The 21,078-nt window shown below is 39.8% G+C and overlaps 1 protein-coding gene across 3 annotated transcripts in view; it reads left to right on the forward strand.

Moving 5' to 3' along the window:
- LEPR (leptin receptor) overlaps positions 1–19,580 on the forward strand; it is a 43,344-nt gene extending 23,764 nt beyond the window's left edge. For 2 of the 3 annotated variants that reach the window (XM_068953463.1, XM_068953464.1), the window contains exons 10-20: positions 27–144; positions 3,855–4,054; positions 6,188–6,336; positions 6,591–6,750; positions 6,846–6,928; positions 8,488–8,704; positions 9,839–10,021; positions 10,885–10,980; positions 11,559–11,661; positions 12,440–12,515; positions 17,594–19,580. In XM_068953463.1, the coding sequence (XP_068809564.1) occupies positions 27–144; positions 3,855–4,054; positions 6,188–6,336; positions 6,591–6,750; positions 6,846–6,928; positions 8,488–8,704; positions 9,839–10,021; positions 10,885–10,980; positions 11,559–11,661; positions 12,440–12,515; positions 17,594–18,409 (2,201 nt within the window). In that variant the 3' untranslated portion in view covers positions 18,410–19,580. Of the gene's footprint in view, positions 1–26; positions 145–3,854; positions 4,055–6,187; positions 6,337–6,590; positions 6,751–6,845; positions 6,929–8,487; positions 8,705–9,838; positions 10,022–10,884; positions 10,981–11,558; positions 11,662–12,439; positions 12,516–13,149; positions 16,043–17,593 lie in introns of those variants that run through there. The other variant, XM_068953465.1, reaches the window with a different exon arrangement.
- The last annotated feature ends 1,498 nt before the right edge of the window (positions 19,581–21,078 follow it).

Consider the following 21,078-nt stretch of genomic DNA (forward strand, 5'->3'; position numbering starts at 1 on the left):
ATAAACTTTCAATGTGTTTTAATTAGATGTGAATATCAATATCACATGTGAAACTGATGGGTACTTAACTAAAATGACTTGCAGATGGTCTGCAAACGCAAACACATTGCTCGTGGGGAGTTCTTTGCAGTTAAGATACTACAGGTGTGTATAGCTTTTAATGCACTCTTTATATTTGGAAAGTGTTACTCTGGAAATACTATTACAGTAAACAGTTCTGAGTAGATGTAATTATAAAATGTAGTTAGTTTCTGTAGGCCAGACTTTTGGTCTGTCTGGAACTCCAAAGGTATTAGCCACATGCGTAAAACAGGGACACTAGATATCCAAATATAAAACGTGGATTTACTTACCCATTCTTCAGCACTTGTAGATGCAATTTGGAAGCAGGTTCTATAAATATGGTTTAAACTGAGCAGAAAAGTTAACTCCATTGCGAGGGTTAATTTTTTTCATGGTAGTAGATGCAGATCTGACTAAACCAATATGCTTTTTAAGCTTCTCTTCTCTTTCAAGCCAGTCTCCCTTTCTGCTTTAACTGTATGAGTGGATGTCAGTCTTTTTGGCTCTTCAAGTAGGTGTGTTTGCTTGTATTAGGTATGAAAATTCTTCTAGTTGCTCATATTTGCAAATCGTAAAGAAACGAGGGAAAAATTGTTCGCAGTGAGAGTTGCTAAGCAGGGGAACAGCGGCCCAGAAAGGTTGTGAAATCTGTCCTTGGAAATTTTCAGATCTCAGTTGCACAAGACCCTGGGTAACTTGATCCAACTCTGAATTTAACACCCTCCCCCTCCCCCCCCCCCTTTGAGTAGATGGTAAGACTTGAGGTTCGAATGGAGGCTTCAATAGGTCTCAATTTTTCTAGAATTCTATATCTTTTCTCTACATGCAGGTAGTGTATTTACCTACAGTGGCAGAATTTAGTACATTCCAGATGAAAATAATCTCACTTATAAGGAGAAAATCTTGGCTCATAAAGACAGTATTGCTTCATGGAGGTAGCAGCTTTGGTGCCTAGAGCAAATTCTCATTTTCATTGTCTAATTTGTGTAGTCTCCATCCTTGGAGATACTCAGAAGCCATCTGGACAGGGTCCTGGGCAACCTCTGCTAGGTGACCCTGCTTGAGCAGGGTTTTGGGCTAGATGATCTCCAGAGGTGCCTTCCAACCTCGGTCGTTCTGGGGTTCTGTGATTCCGCCCCCCCCCCCCCCCCCCCGATAGTTTGGCCCAGCTCGTCTTCAGATGATTGAATAGAAAGAAATTCGAAAGTTAGGACGAAATTCCAATGATGTTATGACAGTGAAAAAGCCGTAAGCGTCAATGGAATCTTTCCAAACTAGTCTGACATAACGGATGGCAGATTGTTGCCTTTTTGTAGAAATAATTGAACAAATATATACTCCAGAACTGGGAGTCCTGTTGAGATCTTCTCTTTTTCTGAGCCTTCCCAGTCCTTCAACTACCTTGCATTCTTGGGTCACTTAAAAACAAGCTGGAAAGAAGTTTCCTACTCTCCAAAGAGAAAGCTGTTTCACCTCAAGTTAGGACAGTGTTCTGTAAGTGCCTTAACGTTACGGCTAATTCTTTATTTTCAGGCATCTGTGCTACTCTGCAGTTAACTTTTTTTTTTCTTTTCCCTCTCCCATACATTAATGAAGCAGTTTTTATAATGTCTACAGTTTCCTCCTCAGGTCCTTGGAGCTTTAATTTGGACAAAGCAGGAAAATTGGGGTGGGGTTTGGAGGCAGATGTAGTAATCAGTGGTATGCTCATCCTCATCTTCATTTGTGTGCACAAATAATGCCTGTGACAGTATTGTTTTGCCACAAAACAAAACAAAAAATCCCTCTGACTTAATAATATATGGAGAAAGACAACCCCTCCTGAGCAAAAAAAATCTTCCATTTTATTGCCCTGCTGGACTGGGTATGCAAGAGTGTTTTGGCAAACAAGATTAAATGAGTTCTGAGGGCTCGATTCTGTAACGACACAATTTAGAAAGCTACGCTCGCTGCCTTCTCAAATGGCAATTGATTTAAGTTCTGAACAGTACCAAGATTACTATTTCCTCAGGCTTTTGTGGACTTGAGGAACAGCTAGAACGCTTGAGATTTCAGCCTAGAGACCTCTAGGGTAAGATTAGCGACTAGCTGACTGCCAAGGTAGGTTTTGTTTTCCCTCTTTTCACACATGTGAAAATAATGAATGTACTGCTGTGTAAAGAGCTTGAAATAAACACCTTGCTGCTCTTGCTGTGTGTTTTGCTGCTGCTTTTTCCCTGTTCAGGTTTAGCTAAAAATGTTATTTTCTAATACCAGGTGATAGTCTATAAATTTATTGCAGTATTCCTGCTAGATCAAACACAGACTGTAATACAGACTGTAAATGGTTGCCAGGCGCTAATATTTAGCTAGTATTTATTGAGATCTTTGGATTTTTTTCATTTTGTTTATTATGGTCTGAAAGAACGAAAAATAAAAATCATGGGGGACTGTGTGAATGTAAAGATTATTGAGTAGTTGCAGTATTAGACTTTAAAAATGTATAATTATGAAAATGCCAGTATCATTTGCATAACAGTCTATTGCACATTGGGAACAAAAATGCAAAATGAACCTGAACGCTCCAAGCCTGAAACCAAATGAAATGATCATGTCTGTTAATTGCCCAGGCTGATTGTAAGGGGATAGTATAAATATGTTGGAGTTGCCAGTGTCTGTTTAGACATGGGCAAGTCCTTAGGATGAAAGTTAAAAGTTAAATCTGTTGTTTCAACATCAGACATACCAGGTTTTCCCGGAGCACACAGCTATTCTTCTTAGTTATTGATGCAATTACATTTTGCAGATGTAATCCCATGCTGTACACTGATGTGGTATAATAGCTTTGCCTGTCGACGTTTGTTTTGGCTGGCATCTTCCTCTACAGTTAATGCTGCCAATAATAAAAGAACAGAAATTACCATGCTGTAAAAACAGAGAATGCTAAACTAAATCTTCAAAGCGCAGGGCAACAGTTTAATCAGTATTAACTGTGTTGACATTAAGAGGAGAGTTTCAGCTAAGTCTGATTTCTGTGGTCGGACTGAATAACTAATACGCTATCTGGCCACACTGAGCAGAAGTCTGAGCTGTGCAGGCCTGAATGCAAACTTCAAGCTTAGGAGAAATTTGAAAAATTTCTCCTTTTCATCACCAGTAAGATGCCGCAGTTTGCCCACCACTGTTTTGTCCAGAGTCCAGGTCTCCTCTCTTCTGTTGCCAGATGTAGTACAGACTCCGTGTGGGATTTTAATACCACTATCCAGCATTGATTTTTTTTTTTTTTTTTTAAATGAGATTTCAGTCTCCTGGAGACTTAACTGGGAACGTCTGATTGGGCCATGCAGCTGCTTTCCTCTGGATGCCAGTTAGTGTTCTAAGTGATATTCTCGGCTGGTGTAGATCAGTGTTTTGTACTCACTCACGCTGGCTGGAGTTCTGACTTGCTGTGTTTATCACTCATATGTACCGTTGAAATAACGTGACTGACTTACCAGTGTCTGGAGATGTCTGCTCTTTTCTTACTTGTTTCTTCCCGTTGTAGTCTTTTAGCAAAAGATTTTGCAGTGGGGAGAGCCTTCCATGTCCTGCTTTACTTAAGTTAAGAACCAGAGCTTTAAAGAGTAACATTACAGTGTTATCTGTCTGTTCAGCGAAGACTCAAGTTGAGGGTCTCTCCAGATAATTGCCAGAAAGGATCATCTGGGTCAAGTGATGCCATTTTATTTATTTACTTCTAAGTTCTATTTTACTGGTAACATGAACAGCTTATTATTGACAAGTATTAACTGAATGTTTTTCTCTCTCTTAAGGAGCAAAATTTATTGTTCTGAATTCCCAAGTACTCCTCCAAAATCAGAGGTGAAAGAATGCCATTTACAGAAGAATCGTTCTTATGAGTGCACATTCCAACCTATTTTTCTTTTATCTGGATATACCATGTGGATAGAATTTAAGCACTTATTAGGAACTCTTGAATCTGCACCAACTTGTGTAGTTCCAGCAGATGTAGGTAGGTCAAGATTTCTGTACGTTTTTCTTCACTTGTGACCTCGGATTTCATTGTTTTCTTCTAGTATACATAAAGTACTTCTTCAGTCTTTTGAATAAAACAGATTGTGGAAATAACGTAAAAATGTTGGAGCTTCAGTGTTGTCTTCTGAAAAGCATTGGATTAAGCAATCTTTGCATACGTTTTGCTTGGCACGGGACCAGACTGTAACTACAGCTAGTACCTATAAAACGAAACCTCCATTTTGCATGTTTACCCTCTTGGTTCTTTTGCAAAAACATCTGCAGAAAATGGAAGCATTGTATTTAAATGCGTGTCTTTATCTCTTTTTCTTAAAATTCTTGATTATCTGATTTTTCGTAAGTCTTTAATTAGGTGTTACATTTATGTTTTGATGCAGCACTATATGCGTTACTTTGCATCCTCTTTTTTTAAATTCGTGGGAACAGTTCATGTGCTTGCATGCTTTTGCAAAATTTCTTTTGCAACATTTAAAGCATTTACTTAAATTTTTATAAAAGTCAACAGCAAAAGCAGTGTTTGAGGGTTTTCAGACACTGCAAAATGTGCAAAGCAAGTCTTATTTTCTGGTCCATGGCCTACAGCATTCATTGGACCGTGTAGATATTTTACTGGACGCAAGCGTGAGCGTAAGTGGAAAGAAAATATTGCAGCTTGGGCTTCATATATCTTCTGCAAAAAAATTTTGTACATCCATTCATGAAGAGGAAATGACTGTTTTCCACCCAGCTTTAGCTGGTGTTTGTAATAGATGTTTCCTTATATATTCTAGCTAGACCACAAAAAGTTTCTTCAAGTGCTTGATGACTGTAATTAGTATGAAAGCATATGTAAATGAGACCACCACGTTCCAGTTGCTCCTGTTTGATTCAAAGAGGGTGGCTTGCACTATTTTGGCAAGCAATGTTTGCCTGATTATCAGAGACTAATTGGCAACCCTAGGCCTCAAGAAAGGAGGGTGGCGTGAGGCATTGGCGGGGAGGGAGGCAGAGGAGGTGGATTCTGCCCTTTTCCTGCTTAGGCAATTTGCCGAAAGAACCTGGCACTCGGCAGCTGGGGTGTTAGTCTGTGTCAGACACCCCTATGCTCCACAGGGCATAAGAGGTTAAGTTGGCTTTGCCTTTTTGGGGAAGGGCGATGGCCTTACGCAGTGCTGCCCAGTGAGGGGCGCTAGCAGGTGCAGGCTTTCAGCTGTACCCAGCCCACAGAATTTTAGGTCCGACTTACTCAGGTCATCACTTTAAATAAAAAGAAGTGAGTAGACCTGACCTACGGTGGGTGAAAGATGCTCTGTAACATAATAAAACAAAATGTGTTTGTTCTAGCTCCTCTCACAATTTAAGGCTTATTTCTTTCTTTTTTTTGTTTTCTGTCCCCCTCTGCATATGATTAGTCAAAACAAATTTATTCTAACTTTACTTTGTTAACAAATTGGGACTTTCCAATATTCCAGTTCAGTCTGCTGGAGAAGGTCAGTTTTGGTGAAATTTCCTGTTAGTCAAATGTAGATTTCAGTTATTCTCTCCATTGATCTTTGTATCAGCCTGCACTGTCACTGTCCTTTATAGGAGCTACCTTTCTGGGCCACCGGTGCCTCCGCTTTCCACAGTGGTGCGCTCTAGGCTACGTCTTTCGCTGTTTCTCACTCTAGCAGAGTCCAAGAGGAGGCCCCAGCTGCTGGCACCAGTATAAGCTATAGTGGTTTAAATTAAAATGAAACATACTGAAACTTCCCCATAGGTTTTCTTTTTTCTTTCTTTTTTTAAAATAAAATATTCATTCCGTAAGAAATGTTCATTTTGATATTTCAACTTTAACTTTTTTGGTTGTTTTGTTTTGGGTTAAAATTGGGATGAATTTTCCATGAGATAAACGTTTTACTTTCTCAATCAGCAACACTTTTGTCTGTAGTGAATGGACAAGCCAGCCTGGATTGGCGAATTGTTATTTTTATGTCATAGTCCGGCTTTACACTGAGTATCAGAGGCTGCAGTATGACCTGCCACCCTCATGCTAGAGGAAATCATCATAGTTTAATGGAAAATGTCAATGTAGATGTTAAAGTGTTTTTGTTGTTTGTTGTTGTTGTTTTTTTTTATTTCAATTTTCTAGTGAAGCCATTTCCTCCCTCCAATGTTAAGGCAGAAATCACCAGGAATGTTGGGCTGCTGAATGTGAGCTGGACAAACCCTGCATTTACAAACAATGATCTTAAATTTCAGATTCGGTATGCTGTGAACAGGGAAGAAATTACATGGGAGGTACTGCCCTTTTTAATCTAGATCACAGTGTGAATTATTGCAGTGTTTAGCATGTTAGTTTGCTGGTGTTTGTAGAATTTGTTATATGTGAGGAATCATAAGCATTTGTATTATCTAGTAAAGCAATATGACTGATTAGGCCACTTTTTAATCCATTGAATCCAATGAGGATTCGTTTTCAGGAGTGCTGATTGTAACAGATACCTAAAGAATCTTTTATTCTTATTCTAAATATTTTGACTTTTTTTTTCCAGTTGTATGAAATTTCAAATGCACCAACAAGATCAGCTGTGATAAAAGTACAGAAACTTTGTGTCGAGTATGTCGTTCAGGTCCGCTGCAGAGGTCCAGATGGATTAGGTTACTGGAGCAATTGGAGCAGATCAGCCTATACAGTTGTAAAAGATATCAAAGGTACACATGCTTTTGCAGTATGCTGATAGTTCTAGGTCTGTCCAGTTTCAGACTGAGATGTGACGCTCGTCTCTTAAAACTGTGTAATCCTGCAGCTCCCCTACAAGGTCCTGAATTTTGGAGAATTATTGTTGAAGATCCTGCAAGGAGGCAGAAGAATGTTACACTTCTGTGGAAGGTGAGAACAACTACATTTTGGTCTTTCTGTAATGCATCTCTCACTTTGAGAGATGCGTGATCCAAAAGCATTGGCAGAGTTACCTCAAATGGGAGCAGAACGATCGCATACTGCTCTGGGAGGTAAACTTGGGCAGTCAGTATTCATGAGACCTTATATGCCACATGCTTGGGATACAACTTCTTTCATGTTATTGCCTCTTTCTCGGCTAATATTGGAGGCTGACAGGGGTTGCTGGTGAAAGTTGATCGTAATGCTGTGATACAACAGGGAGATGGTTCACACCGCACCAATCGCTCAGCCTTCCTTGTCCTTTACTTTCTTCTGTTGCTTCATGCACACACCCTTCCGTTTTTATACTCTATCTTTCCTACAGCTAGCTGGTACCCATCAAGTTGATTTTGTTCCCTAATCATTACCAAGGTTATAATGATATAATAGGACAAAAACTTCCCACTGCTGTGTGGTTACTCTGGATGGTTGAGAGGTCAGTGGGGCTTAGCCCAGACATTCACTGGCAGCAGGCATGTTTCCAGACCTCAGAAGACCGGCCCGTGAGCTTGCTAGTGGGCTGACTTTCATAGAATAAGTCCATCTGAGAATATGATTAAATTGTTCTTGCTCAGGTCCAGTTGCATACACCGCAAGCCATGTGGAACTGCATGCGGCTCTGCACCACAGCCATTTGGTACATACCCTCTTCTGTTTGTTTATCTGATTATTCCTGCAGCTTCACAATCCCCAGTACATGAGAAAAGCCTGCTCAGGTTTCTGGGCAGACTGGAAACTTGCCCGCTTACAAACAGGGACCAGACCTGCTGTTGTGAGTGGTACTAACACAGCTAAAGTGCCAATACTGTGTTACATGTTCACGTAAGCCTACGCTTTCAGAGTTAGTTAGACAAATGCTGCGAAATAGACACACAGAAACTTAAAATGCCATTTGTTCTAATGTTCAGAAGAAAGAACAGCATGAAAACAATGACAAAATTAGAACGAAAGATGCAGTCTTCAGCTGCCAAGTTCTGTTGACCAAGATATATGAGCAGAATGTGCCCTGACGCCTTAGCCTGCTGTCTATACACCACTGCAACTACATGTAAACTGGGCAAAGCTACATTAAAAGCTTACGTATGGTGAAAGTACATCAGTGACCGGTCACTCCTGTTTGTCCCTACAGTAATAAGCGTGCAAGCAATCCCATATGAAAAATGGTCATGAGTTCTGTTTTTTTAATACTGGAAAATACTAACATGAAATAATGAGTTACCGCAGGAGTTGGAAAGGTAGTATTTCCTTGATTTCCCCCCCCCCCCCCCAACACACACACACGCACGCACGCACTGGAGAGAAAGCAAGTGGGGGTTTCGGAGAGAAGAAGAAATTAAGTTTTTAAATGGACTGCAGTGTCTTTGCTAAAAGGACAGTAGTCAATCTATTGAATAACTTTTTTGGGGTCATGTTTTCTTAAAACTGGAAAGCTGCCATCTTCTGCCCAAATAATGTTTCTTTTTGAAATCAAAGACTGGAAAATTAATTAATGCCAATGTTTGCTGCAGCCACTGATGAAGAATCACTCATTGTGCAGTGTGAGCCGATATGTTATAAAGCATCAGACATCAGAAAACACTACGTGGTCAGAATATGTTGATAATGGCACTACCTGTTCATTTCCATGGACTGAACACACGCATACAATTACAGTTTTAGCCATGAATTCAATTGGAGTTTCTTCAATTAATTTTAATTTAACTCTATCACAGCAAATGAGCACAGGTAAGAATACCAGTTAGTTATCATTCTGAGATGTGGAAAATGTAAGGAATTCTTGTGATGCTTTCGGATAAAGCTTTCTTTGTAATAAAACTGCCTTTGTTAAATGATGAAAATATTTTACAATAATATCTTCAGCTCTTTATGGGAAACGGCTTCTGTGTCTCACCGACAGAGCTATTTGAAAATGAAATTTCCATCCCATGAATATCGGAATGATCTTTGGGTTGGGAAAAGAGTTGTCCTTAACTGGGATATCTTCCCTCCACTAACAGAATATAAAATAAAATCTTCCTGTAGAACTGATCTCCCATCTACTTTGTCTTGGGAACACCCAACATTCCTGCTAGGGAATGTTTCGTTTCCAAAATGAAATGTGGTCGTCTCTCGTTGCTCACCTGACAGGCTGCCAGAGCGAATAGTTTTCAGAGGTTTGGCTTTACTTCCTAAGTAGCCTCTTCATTGGTTCAGTTAAACTCTGTTTTATTAGTAAAACGAAGGCTATTGCTTTTCAAATATGAATCATGTAACATTCATATGCAAACATATGCTGTGGGAAACCTTACTGCAGTTTATTCGTCACTTGTGTAATTTAATTTTAAAAGCATTTTAACAGTAAACTTCTCTCTGATACTGTGCGTAAGAGAAGAGTATTCTGGAATCTCTGCAGTTGGTAGCAGACGTAATGAGAAACACTTGTCCACCTGGATTCTGATCCTGTTTTATTACCTGGAGAGGTTTCATAGGATTTAGCTTACAGTCTCTTAATGTCTGTTTTACTAGCTGTTCAGTTGGTTCAGTTGTTGATAATTTCCTGGGTAAGGAGTGATAACTCAGGAGGTGCGCATCAGAACCAGCATATTTGTTTGATGGTAAGAAACTTGATCCCTTTCGTGTCTGGAGCTAGCTGGTACAAGCCAAGCTTACGCTGGCTTAAAGAAAAAATGTGTTGAAGATCAAGCCTTATTATACATAAGACTAAAAATTAAAGAAATGAATGATAAAGCACTGAAACTGTAGCAGTCATTCACGTGCATGTCGTTTACGGTACACACCTCTCCCGCTAACCCAGTTCTGATCTCACCTCTGTCTGAGCTCATGTAATTCACGGCCGGTTTGTTGTCCTTGTTCTGTCAGTGAATGCTGTGCAGTCACTCAGTGCTTACCCTGTGAACAGCACTTGTGTAGTTTTGACTTGGACGCTTTCACCTCAAGTTCATGTGATAACGTCTTTTGTTATCGAATGGAAAAACCTTAACAAAGAAGAGCCCGTGAAATGGGTGCGAGTTCCTCCAAATATTAACAAGTATTATATTTATGGTGAGTTTGTACTTGAAAATGTAACATGTGTTATGTTAATTGTTACAGGATAGAAATTATAGCATTACTGAGTTTTCAGATTCCTTTTTTTTCCCCGTTTCTCACATTTTTTGTGATAAGATCCAGTGGAACAATCCTTGATTATCATTAGAGGACTTACTGTTGCATTAATAATCCAGACTGAGATAGGATTGCTGAATGATCTTGCCCTTTTTTTTAAGACCCCCAAAAGCTGGTCCCATGCTTTTTAGGTCTTGTGGCCTTTGCTTATGCCCCACAGGGCATTCATTTCTAGATAAACTTCTCTGAGGTGTACTACCTCTGAGCCTGACCTGTTACTTGCTTTTATTTTATTCAGAGTGTAACTGAATCGATCTGTGTGAGTTTATTTTAAGTGTGCATCTTTAAGTTGCCTGCTCAGCAACTGAGGAGGACTTTGCAAAGCATGTGCCTCGTACCCTGTATGCATGCTGTTTTGTATTTTGTTATTCAGAATTTGACAAAGAGTAAAACGCGGGTGTATGTTCATTTTATGACAATAGAGTAAAATTAGCTCTTGAATATTAAGTATACTGGTTAATTATCTGAGTTCATATGTACATTGCATTTGCATTTTGGTTTTAATATCACAGTTTTTACAATTGTTTCATATAGGTGTTAATCCCAGGAGAAAATAATTCTAGATTATCCAATACAGATTGATAGCTTTAATCTGCTGATATTAAAATGCACCATTTATAAAAGATAACTTTCATTATTCCCCCTCCGGGAGCTGTCTGAACCCTGACCGGAGCCTCTGTAGAGGCTGTCATTTAATGGTATGATAGTATCTTTGATTCAGAAGGCTGATGTCGTCTTTTCAGATCACTTTGTTCTGATTGAGAAGTACCAGTTCAGCCTGTACCCTGTATTTGCTGGAGGAGTTGGAAAATCCAGAGCTACGGATCGGTTTATCAAAGGTAATTTATAGGATCTTTTTCGTTATTTGTGAAATAGGGGCTTGTTAATAAAAGTTAAACCTAAATATGGAAAAAGTCCGTATCTTATCGGAAAACGGTGACAGTAATCAAGTAATTGTAATATAACTTTAAATGATTATTGCAGATTAAACAGTTGATTTAGTCTGGAATCATTTTGCGGGGTTGGTAGAGTGAGGCACAGCGCTAATCGTACACCTAACTTAATCACTGAGGTCCTAGATCCCTGTGGTTCTTTGTTTTCTGACTATGGACTGTTCTCTTGTCTTGGGTGCTCTGGTTTCCCTCCCTAATGGTAAGGGCACAGTGGGCACCTCTCACGGAGACAGAGGGGTCACCTCAGTATTTAGAATAATTCCTTCCCTTTTGTACATTTATTCTCAAGATACAGGTTCCTTCATGTGGGGGGAAAAAGAAAAAAAAATTTACTCGATTAACTTGTGTTAACACTGTTTCTACAAAAACGCAGTTTCTCTGTATGTGTTTATTTTTCCCTATTGCAAACTATTCGCAGATAAATTGTCTTACTGCATTATTCCATGAATTTCTTTTATTTCTAGATGGATATGAAAATCGGAATAATGCCAGCCTCTATGTGGTTCTGCCAGTAGTTATTTCGACCTCGGTTTTATTGCTTGGAGCACTGGTGATTTCGCACCAAAGGTAGGCTGTTCATTGTCATGTAAAACTCACAGAACGTCTTTAGAAGCAGGTGATGCAGCTTAGACGTTGTCTGCCTGCTGCACTGGTGGACAGGGTCTCTGGGGAAAGCTAGAAACTATTTTTATCACTTATTTTTTTGAGATGTATTGTACTGAAAAGCAACAGACTCTAGGGAATGTTGCACCAAGAATTAAAGTGTCTTGGGTGCACAGACTTGATAGCTTGATAGGCCTGATAGTATTGCCCTTTCAGAGCTGATGTCCCTGCTGTAAAGAGAACGATTACTTTTGTTCTCGCTGGGAAGTACCGTGTTAGCCCGTACCACATACTCCTCACTTTTGCAGAGTGTTATGGCCAAGTTAACAAATGTCAGGTGCTTTGAATTTGTAAAACACTCTGAGTACCAGATTTAATTGCTGCCACAAACTCAGGTCTGAAGTAAAAGCCAACTGAAAAAAAAATCCCTCTAAGCTTTGTGAACACCTAGGTGGGTTAGGGCTTTACTCAGTAAAGACTGCCTATGCCTTTTGTAGTTTGCGAAACTGCTATCTGGTATTCTGCTCCTTTATTTTTATTTTCTACTGAATTTTGGCCAACTATAGTCTATCCAAAATGGTTGTTTTTGTCATGGTGTTCTAGAAAAATGCAATTGCACACAATCCTCTTATGGTGTAACACTGCTGCTGTAGTGCAAGTACTTCTATATGGCAAAGGTGAATAACAGCAGTACAGAATATGTGAGAACAGTACCAACTCCAGAATCTACCTAATATTTCAGAATGAAGAAGCTGTTTTGGGAAGATGTTCCAAACCCCAAGAATTGTTCCTGGGCACAAGGAGTTAATTTTCAAAAGGTATGCATTTCCGTGGTGATGCTTCTTCCCACCACCCCACGGGTTTGACTGTTGGTTTGCTCAATACTGAACTCTGCATATTGATTAGACTAGAACCTGCCTGAATTACTGAACAAAACAACTTGGAGCCTCTGAAGTTAGCAACGTAGCAGTTCTTTCAGCTGTAGAAAACTAATACCCAGAAACGGGACAGGACCTTAGACCAACATCCCTTTTGAATAAGTAAGGGGTGTTTAAAATTTCAGGGCAGTTAGTAGAGCCAGTGGTAGCATCAGAAGGTGTTCCATAGGTGTAATGCTTGTGTACACCAGTGAGTGCCACCTGCATGTATCAAGGGCCAAATTGTTTGCTGGGGTAAACTGCCTCTGTTTGGTTTGTGGATCAGGAGCTGTGATGTGAAGAGCTATGACAAATTAGAGCCTTTACCTGGACTCTCTGGTTTGCACCAGCAGACCGTATTTCATTTGGTCCCAGAATATGACACTGTAATCATTGACACAATAATCTAAATTTAGGCCTATTACTTCTAAAAGGAAAAGCATCTAATGGCAGAAGATTTATCAGGTATTTAATTTTCATTCCCAGTGAAGGATTTTTTTCTCATCTTTTATTTTATTTCATTTCATTTAAACAGAGAATGGAGATTCTTTGAAGTCTAATCATGGTCACTGCCTGCTGAACCATTGGGCCAGCTCCCAGGCTTCCTATACAGAATTGTTAGAAGATTTTTCTATTTATATTCAGAAGACAGGAAGCACAGATACAATACAATGTTGATTTGTTTAAACATAATGAATCCTGGAAGTAGCTCTGTCAAAAATCTAAAATGCCCTTTCAAAAATTAAGAGCCAGTGCCATATTACAGACCAGAACACAGTTTGTCACTTGCATAGGCAGAAACACTTTGAATTCGGAGTTTTAACTTCTGCTTACCGCCCTGCTGACTAAGGCTGTGACTGGCAAAGGGCTGAAACCTTTCAAGCCCTGGCCTTCAAAAGGAGTTGAAAGAGCCTAGCCCTTCTCAGGATGCAGCCGTGGAAGCAGAGACATCAGACTGGTTTGGGATGCATCCAGCTGAGTGCAAGATCCTGCCCAGTTATTGACTTCACTTGAAAGGGGGAGTTTGTTGTTGTTATTAGTGTTTTTTTTTTTCTTCTTAGTATTTGTTTGTTCTACTTGAGCACTAGCTTGGGAGTTTCCTCTAACTCCAGGCACATCAAGGAGCTCAAATCTTGTAGTTGCGAGAGTACATGATTGTCCCATTGAGGTCTTTTGAACTGTTTACATGCATCTGGGTGAAGCAGTAATTCAGAGAATGCAGAAACTGTGTGCGTGGTGCCTTGTTGCTTTTGTTTGCTTTTTCCTGAAAATCCCAAGGTGCGTGTTATTTACATGGCTTCTTCATTTGTTATCATCTAAACATGCAGCCACATCAGTGTAGGTGTCTGAATAATCTCTTAACATTTGGCCTGTGTTTGAAAAAACAAGACAGAAATCTCTAAGCAAAATCTGGTTTTGGTGGTGTTATGGCAGTTTCTCCTTACTGTAATGCCCATTTAGTATACCATCTTATTTGTTTCTTATGATTCTTGTGGCTTTTTAAAGTGCTAAAATATTCCTGTGATGCACAGCACTGTATCATTTAAATGTTAAATGAAGCTCCTGGAAATTATTCTGCTGGGGAAAATGCAGCCATGGTCTTGACAGGGTGAGGGGTGGGTATTTTGCAGCCTTGTGGCAGCAGTCACATTAGCTGTTGTTAGCAGAGGATGGAGGGAGTCCTTTCAGTGAGCCTGTGCCTCTGGCTTGGTCTAGAAAGCTAAGGGCCTTTTCCTTGTGCAGCTTCTTAAATCCCAGACCAGTCTGATATTTCTGCTTCCATGGCTGCATCCTGGAAAGGGCTGGACTCTTTGGAACATAGCTGTTAATTGTGGGAGTATAAATTGCACCGGAGCCTGTGTATTTGTCTATTTAATCGGTTCATCTGTAGAAAAGGGAGCTCTTGACAGTCCTCACTATCCCACATTGCAAAGGTGCATGAAATTTGCATGTTGGATGTGGTATGTTCGACACGGTTCTCCTCACCGACTGGTAGAAGTGAAATAAGTCTGTTGAAGTTGATGAAGTTTTAACTAGCAATAAAGTCATGCCCAAGCTGACACCCTGGTGACACTGCTCCATATTCATATGCCTTGTTGAATCCATAATTGATGGAAAAGAAATGATGCATGCAAGTATGAAAGAAATTGAAGTTTGACATGATTTTTGACGGCTTGTTATGCAGCAGAAAGCATGCCTCCTTGGTACGTTCTACTAATCTTACTGAAAAATGTTGCTTAATGTTAATTGCACTGAAGGCACAGTTAGTTAGTGCCTGTCCTCAGATGAGCATGATCATCTCTCACTCTGTGAGCGTCCAAGACCAGAACACGTTTTTGAAACGGTGTGGTTAGGGCCAGATTCTGCTTTTGTATGTGAGCATGTGATTTCCAGTAGACAGAGCAGTGTACAGCATTTGTATGGTAATTTTCCGTAGTGGTAATATCCTGTATATCCCTACCGGAAACGTCTGATGTCTTTGTGAAGACATTTTATGTAGAACTCCTGTTTTGTCTTGATGGTTATTAATAGTCAATCCTTGAGTCAACATCTGATCAGTAATTTGTATATTCAATATAGCAGATTTGGTATTTGGTACTCCAGAATTGCATTTATAAAGTATTATTTTATCATGATTGTATTGCTCATAGTAGCAAGAGGGTAAAATTATAATCTAAAAAAGGCAAGTCTTGCATCTAGGCAGCAGTCCTACAAGCTTTTGCATGTATGCATAACATCAGGATCACGAAAATTCCTGCTATTTGCTCAATAAAGTAGTGGGGAAAAAAAAATTAAGTTGTAGGACCTAATGTTGTAGGAAATTAATATCAATCCTGCCAAGATTCATGCACATTTGAGTTGCCCTACTGAAGTCCATGGGGTGTTATTTGCAGCATGTAAAGTTAAATGTATATGCAAGTCAATCTGATCTGGGGAGAATTAGGCCAATAATGCATTTTGAAATCTCTGCATTTAGCAACTAAGTGCAAATTAATTTTGACTCTGACCTGTCTCGGGCAGTGATAACTGGCTGACGGCTCCAAGGTAGTCTGCTGATTATGAGACCTTCTGACGGGGCTTATGGAGCAAATATGGGTTGAAATCTAGGCTGAACAGGAGAGCAAAATATATCGAACAGGCGAGCGAAATGTAATGTTGCTTGAAATTCGTTATGTGTTTGGATCTTGTTTTCTCTGGCGAGCAGAATTTGGGAACTGGTGACCTAAAGCTGTGATTGCTCTCCTGGATTTTATGGAACTACTTTGCCTGTTATTAAACAAAATTTGTGCCCAAATTATACCATATATTGTAGAAATATTTACAGTGTATTCACGCAGTATACTCCGTAATTATTGATATGGTGTAGTTTTTCTCAGGAGATTGGATTATGCATTGTATTTGATTAAATATTAAATATGTTTTAATAAGTGATGTGTCTGATTTGGCAGATGGCCTTTGCCAAGCGCAACATACCTGGTTTCAAAGGGGATGTATTTAATCTTTGCAGGCAATATTATTGATACGTTTTCTGTGGCAACCATATGCGTTTATAAGAGCCGATGGTGGAGGTTGGGGTGAGGAAGCAAGCAGTTTTAGAAGGAACATAATGCATCTCTATTCAGGTGCCAGCTTCAGATAAGTCAGCTGCCAGTTTAGGAGGATAGGCGTGTCAGGAGGAAACACACATTTTTTGGTTATTCCTAGGCTGCCTGCTGTATGTCTTCCTCTTGAAAATGCCGGTGTGGGTAATATACACTGAGTAGACTGCTAGTCTGCTTTGTCACAGTAATGGCCTCTGTTCCTGTGTGAATTCATAGCTAACCTGTCATAGAGGAAGAAGCTTTCATTGGGCAATATAAATTATTATTATTATGGCTTGCTCTATATAGCACAGTAGCTGTCCACAGCTCATTTCAGTATCTGGTTAATTTTATATGTGGCTATTCACGTTATTTCAAAGACCAGGAGAGATTCCAATGTACCAGTTAGCTTCAGTTTGGGAGGGTGATGGACTTGTGTGGGGCAAGTCCCAAAGAAGCTAGAAACCTGCTTGCAAGCTTTGCCGCGTGAGGGCCATAGACATTACTGGTAGCTAGCCTAGACTAAAAGTAGTAGCCTAAGATAGGTAAGTTAGGATCCTCTTTTCTGTAATTGTATACTAGTTTTAAGTATTTTGACATGTTCTTAGTTGTTTTGGCAGCTTTCCTGCTGTAAAATATGGTTTCCTAATATACACAAGATCTGTGTTTTTATCTGTTTAAATGTGTCTTGAATTCATTAGGCAGTATGTTTTTCAAGTGAATTTTTTCTCTGTAGCTAGGAGTTCCAGTTTGCTGTCAGTTCATGCTGTTGTATATTTTACAAGCATATATACTAGGGATATGGTAAAGAGTACTTTTCTCCTACATAAATGTGTGTTTCTGTTCATGCAGCTCAGACATAGAGCCATTATTCAGATGGAAATACGCTAAAAATGCTATGGCTGAATTTCACCCTAAATAACGTAATCCTAACAGGGAAGGTCATTTTAGTTGATGTGTAAACGATTTAGACTTATATAATCTGAATAAAATGCCAAACAAATCTAAGGGTATGAGACCTTTGTCTTGCAAAGCACTTACATGTGTTTTTAACAATACGTGCATGTTTATTAATGTTGAAATGAATGGGACCAGTCAGCTGCTTTTGTTTCAGCTTAAATGATGCTTTCTTGGCTGGAGTGTTGAGCACTTCACAGAATGCTTGCTTTGCAGCCCTTGATGCACAAAGAGGTTCTTGCTTTCTTTTGCCTCACTCTTCACTCACTTTACACAGACGCGCACAGACACGCACACACACGCGCGCGCACACACACGTGCTTTAGGTAATTTTTTCAAATATATGCTCTTCGTTAAAACAATGGATTTTTTTTGTCTGTGATTCTTAAAATCAGTAGCTTCATACTGATGATGAGCATTAAAATATATCTTTTCTTCTAGCCTGAAACTTTAGAGCATCTTTTTGTCAAGCACCCTGAAGCAATGTCATTTGAGCCTCTTCTTCTGGAACCAGAAATAGTGCTGGAAGACATCAGTGTTACTAAAGCATTGAAAAAAGAAGACACACAAGGTTTTTTAGTAATTGATTCAATGTTTACAAAGAATCAAGACTCTGAACATGACTCTGCTTGTTCTAGCAGCCATTTCAATAGTAACAGCTTCTCTGAGAGTGCCCATGATGACAAAGTCAGTGGAGCAATTACACGGCAGTCCAATGTTAAATATGCTACTATTATCAGTAACTCCAAATCAAGTGAGCTTTACAAACAGAAAAAGAATCTAAGCAGTTCCTTTGATAGATGCTTCTTAGCTGAAGATTCCTTAGTTACAGGTGCCTTCTCAAGTAGTTCTTGGGAGATGGGAAATCAGGCATTTCTGATATTACCTGATGAACATGGCAGTCAGCCCAGCAAGACTCTCTCTCTTTCCCTTATTTCTTCAGAGGGATTTTCAGAGCCTTCAGACCAGGATGATCCTTTCACAGATGGAGACAGTCCTGAGCGGAGCCTGTATTACCTAGGGATAACATCTTTTGAAAAAACAGAAAATGACATTTTTTTAACAGAAAGTTCGGGAGTCGTGTGTCAGTTTCGTACAACTGATCTGCTCAAAGATACAGGTTTTCTTCAGAGTGCATCTCCTAATTTAAATGCATTTATCAAAAGTAGCCTCAAGTACAAAGCCACTGTGCCATACATGCCACAGTTTCAGATGACTGCTGCCAAAGTGCAAGAGACCACAGAGAACAAATCTTAAGTCATCACACCACAATTTGGTACTGTTCGTATTTTTTAAGTGTTGATGTGTTCCCCCGTTGTTCCCTCCCCTGGCTTCTTTCAGGAACTCTCCTGTTTTGAAGTTAGGTAACTAAGTCTGTATTTAAGTGCCAGGATTTTAGTAGGAAAACATTCAATTTCTTGGCTTAATTTTCAAAAGCGGGGCCTTGATTGCATTCAGGCTAGCCATTCTGGTGCCAAACTGCCTGTTGTTGCTGCCTGTTACGTGTACTTCTGAGCTTTTCAGTGAAGAATTGCACTTGGACTTGGACTTTGTGCCATAGACATTCAGGTGAGGATTGGATGCAATCTAAATGCAGTCTTTGCTAAAGCTCAGTCCTCGGGCTCTGTCCTAGGCTGTGGCCTATCCCTAGGACAGAGACTTCGATAGCTCTGTAAGCCCTCCGTAGCCATAGCTGGCCGCAGCAAATGAGCGCGGCTGCACAGGGCTGGGGTGCGGCAGAGCTCGGCGGCACAATTCGGATGTCTTCGGTGTGTGACAACAGCCTTTTCCTCCAGCTGGAGAGAAGTCCAAGAGCTGGGGCTGTTGTGGGCTTTGGTGTGGAGATTCCCAGACACTTCTAAATTCAACCACCGTACACTGAAGAAACACAGCTCCCTTTTTCATGCAGTTTCCAAATGCGAAGGTGAAACAGGCCCTTACGTTCTCCTTGTGGATTGCATCCAATTCTGTATCAGTGGGCTTCTTTTGCTGTATTGTTAAACGTGATCAAGTTTTCCACAGGGGTGAGCACAGGGTCTCTGTCGCCAGTACAGACCCATGCACAAGTTTCTCTTCGTTTAGGAGTAAAATATCTCTTCAACACTATTTGCCCACGTATTTAAACAGAAAGAGCTTATTCTTGTTTAAGAATTTGTTTGTGGATCCTGAGTGTGAGATGGAAAAGAGTGGCCTAATAGCATTAAAGAGAAGACTGAAATAGTATGTACCCATGTGTGGCGATGGAGGAAAAATCAGAACGTGTCATTTCACTGAGGATGGCTTGTGACGAGTGGTACAGGCTGAGTTGATCTGGATGTGGTGCAGCCACTGGACATTCAGACTGCTGGGTTATGAGACAGTGGTATCCAATTGAACTGCAGGTAATAAATGGGTGCACTGTGTAAATACCGAATATATTTATTAGGCTTCCCCCCCCCCAAAAAAAAAAAAAACAAAACCCTCCAGTGCATTCACTGCTTAGTTGACATCTGTATTAAATTGACCTTGTTTAAAAAAAAAAAATAAAGGGGGGGGGAGGGGGAGGAAGCAGATGGTCCACATTTAAAAAAAAAAAAAAAAAAAAAAAAAGTCAGAATCATGGATTTCAACTGTTGAAAGGGAGGTTGTGACCAATGAAGGTGCAGTTATGACTGTTTTTTGTTGTTTCTTTTAATGTAAAATGAAAAATTCCAGCAATAGCATCAAAGAGCTTTAAGAGAAGCTGTGAGATCAGAAACAAATGCTGAAGAGTGCATCCGTTCCCTAAAACGCTGGAGCAGTGGCTGTAGCCAGTAGCTAAAGATTTACTGTAGTGCAAGAAGAGGAAGAGAATCAAAATTCTTGTGGCTGTGTTAATTGTGGGGTGTTATCCAGGTAAAATGGTGCACTTGGAAGTAAAATTTCCACATTTTTGAACCCTTATTAAACATGAGATTCTAGTACAAATGGTACCGCAATAAGATTAACATCTTTTCCAAACCCGTTTCATAGGAATCCACAGTAGAAAAGGCAGTAACTTGATCCAAGTACAGCCTAATGGTTACCTGGATGCAGAAGAATCCTGTTTTTTAATCTTAGCTGAGTTAGTCTGTCTGGGTGAACTTGGAGAAGTCACTTCATAGGCCCTGCTCAACTCAGCTGAAAAGCTTCAGATATGAGGAAAATGAGGTCTTGCCATCCCTACTCAATTTTCTGGGATAAGTAAATCACACACTTGTTTGTAAGCCAAATATATGTTTTCTATTTTATAGTTAGTAAATATTTTTCTATACATACTTTTTCAAGGAACTATTTTGAAGAGCTAAGAAAGAATAGTGACATAGATGAAAATACTATGTACTCCAAAGCTAAATTTAAATAAAAATTATTTAGGCAAAAAACAAATGGCAAAAAACAGCAACAACAGTAAATGGTAGGAGAAGCACAGAAGTACTTTAATATGTTAGTGATGAGAAATTCTATGGAGGATGAGGGACCAGAGCGAGTATTTGTCTCCATTTTGAATTTAAGACAAGCTCTCCCGAAAAAAGCACCAAACGCACCACCTTTTTCAGACAAGCTGCTAACCTAGATGTTGCTAGATGTTTCTGGATGCTGGATGACTTCAAAAAAGCCTAATGTCCTTGTTTTGAAAAAGCTATGGGGAGAAGGGAGTTAAAGCATGTCTTGCATCAGTAACCAAAACACCTTGACATTGGAAGAGTAAGTGATGAAAGGCTACAGGGAAAACCCTGCAAAGTGCTGAAAAGATTCCTGTTGAGTTCAGCAGACTTGTGTCACAAACGTCACAAAGTGTGACTTTTGGTTGTTCTGTTGGAATAATGCATTCCTTAAAGACAGCAACAGAGTAAAGCTGAGATTGACAGCTAGGTGAATACCAAACTTAGAATACGCAGGAAATCGCTCCTGCTGGCATGCGGACTTCA

Source organism: Struthio camelus, chromosome 8 (assembly GCF_040807025.1).
Source record: "Struthio camelus isolate bStrCam1 chromosome 8, bStrCam1.hap1, whole genome shotgun sequence".
Classification (NCBI taxonomy): domain Eukaryota; kingdom Metazoa; phylum Chordata; class Aves; order Struthioniformes; family Struthionidae; genus Struthio; species Struthio camelus.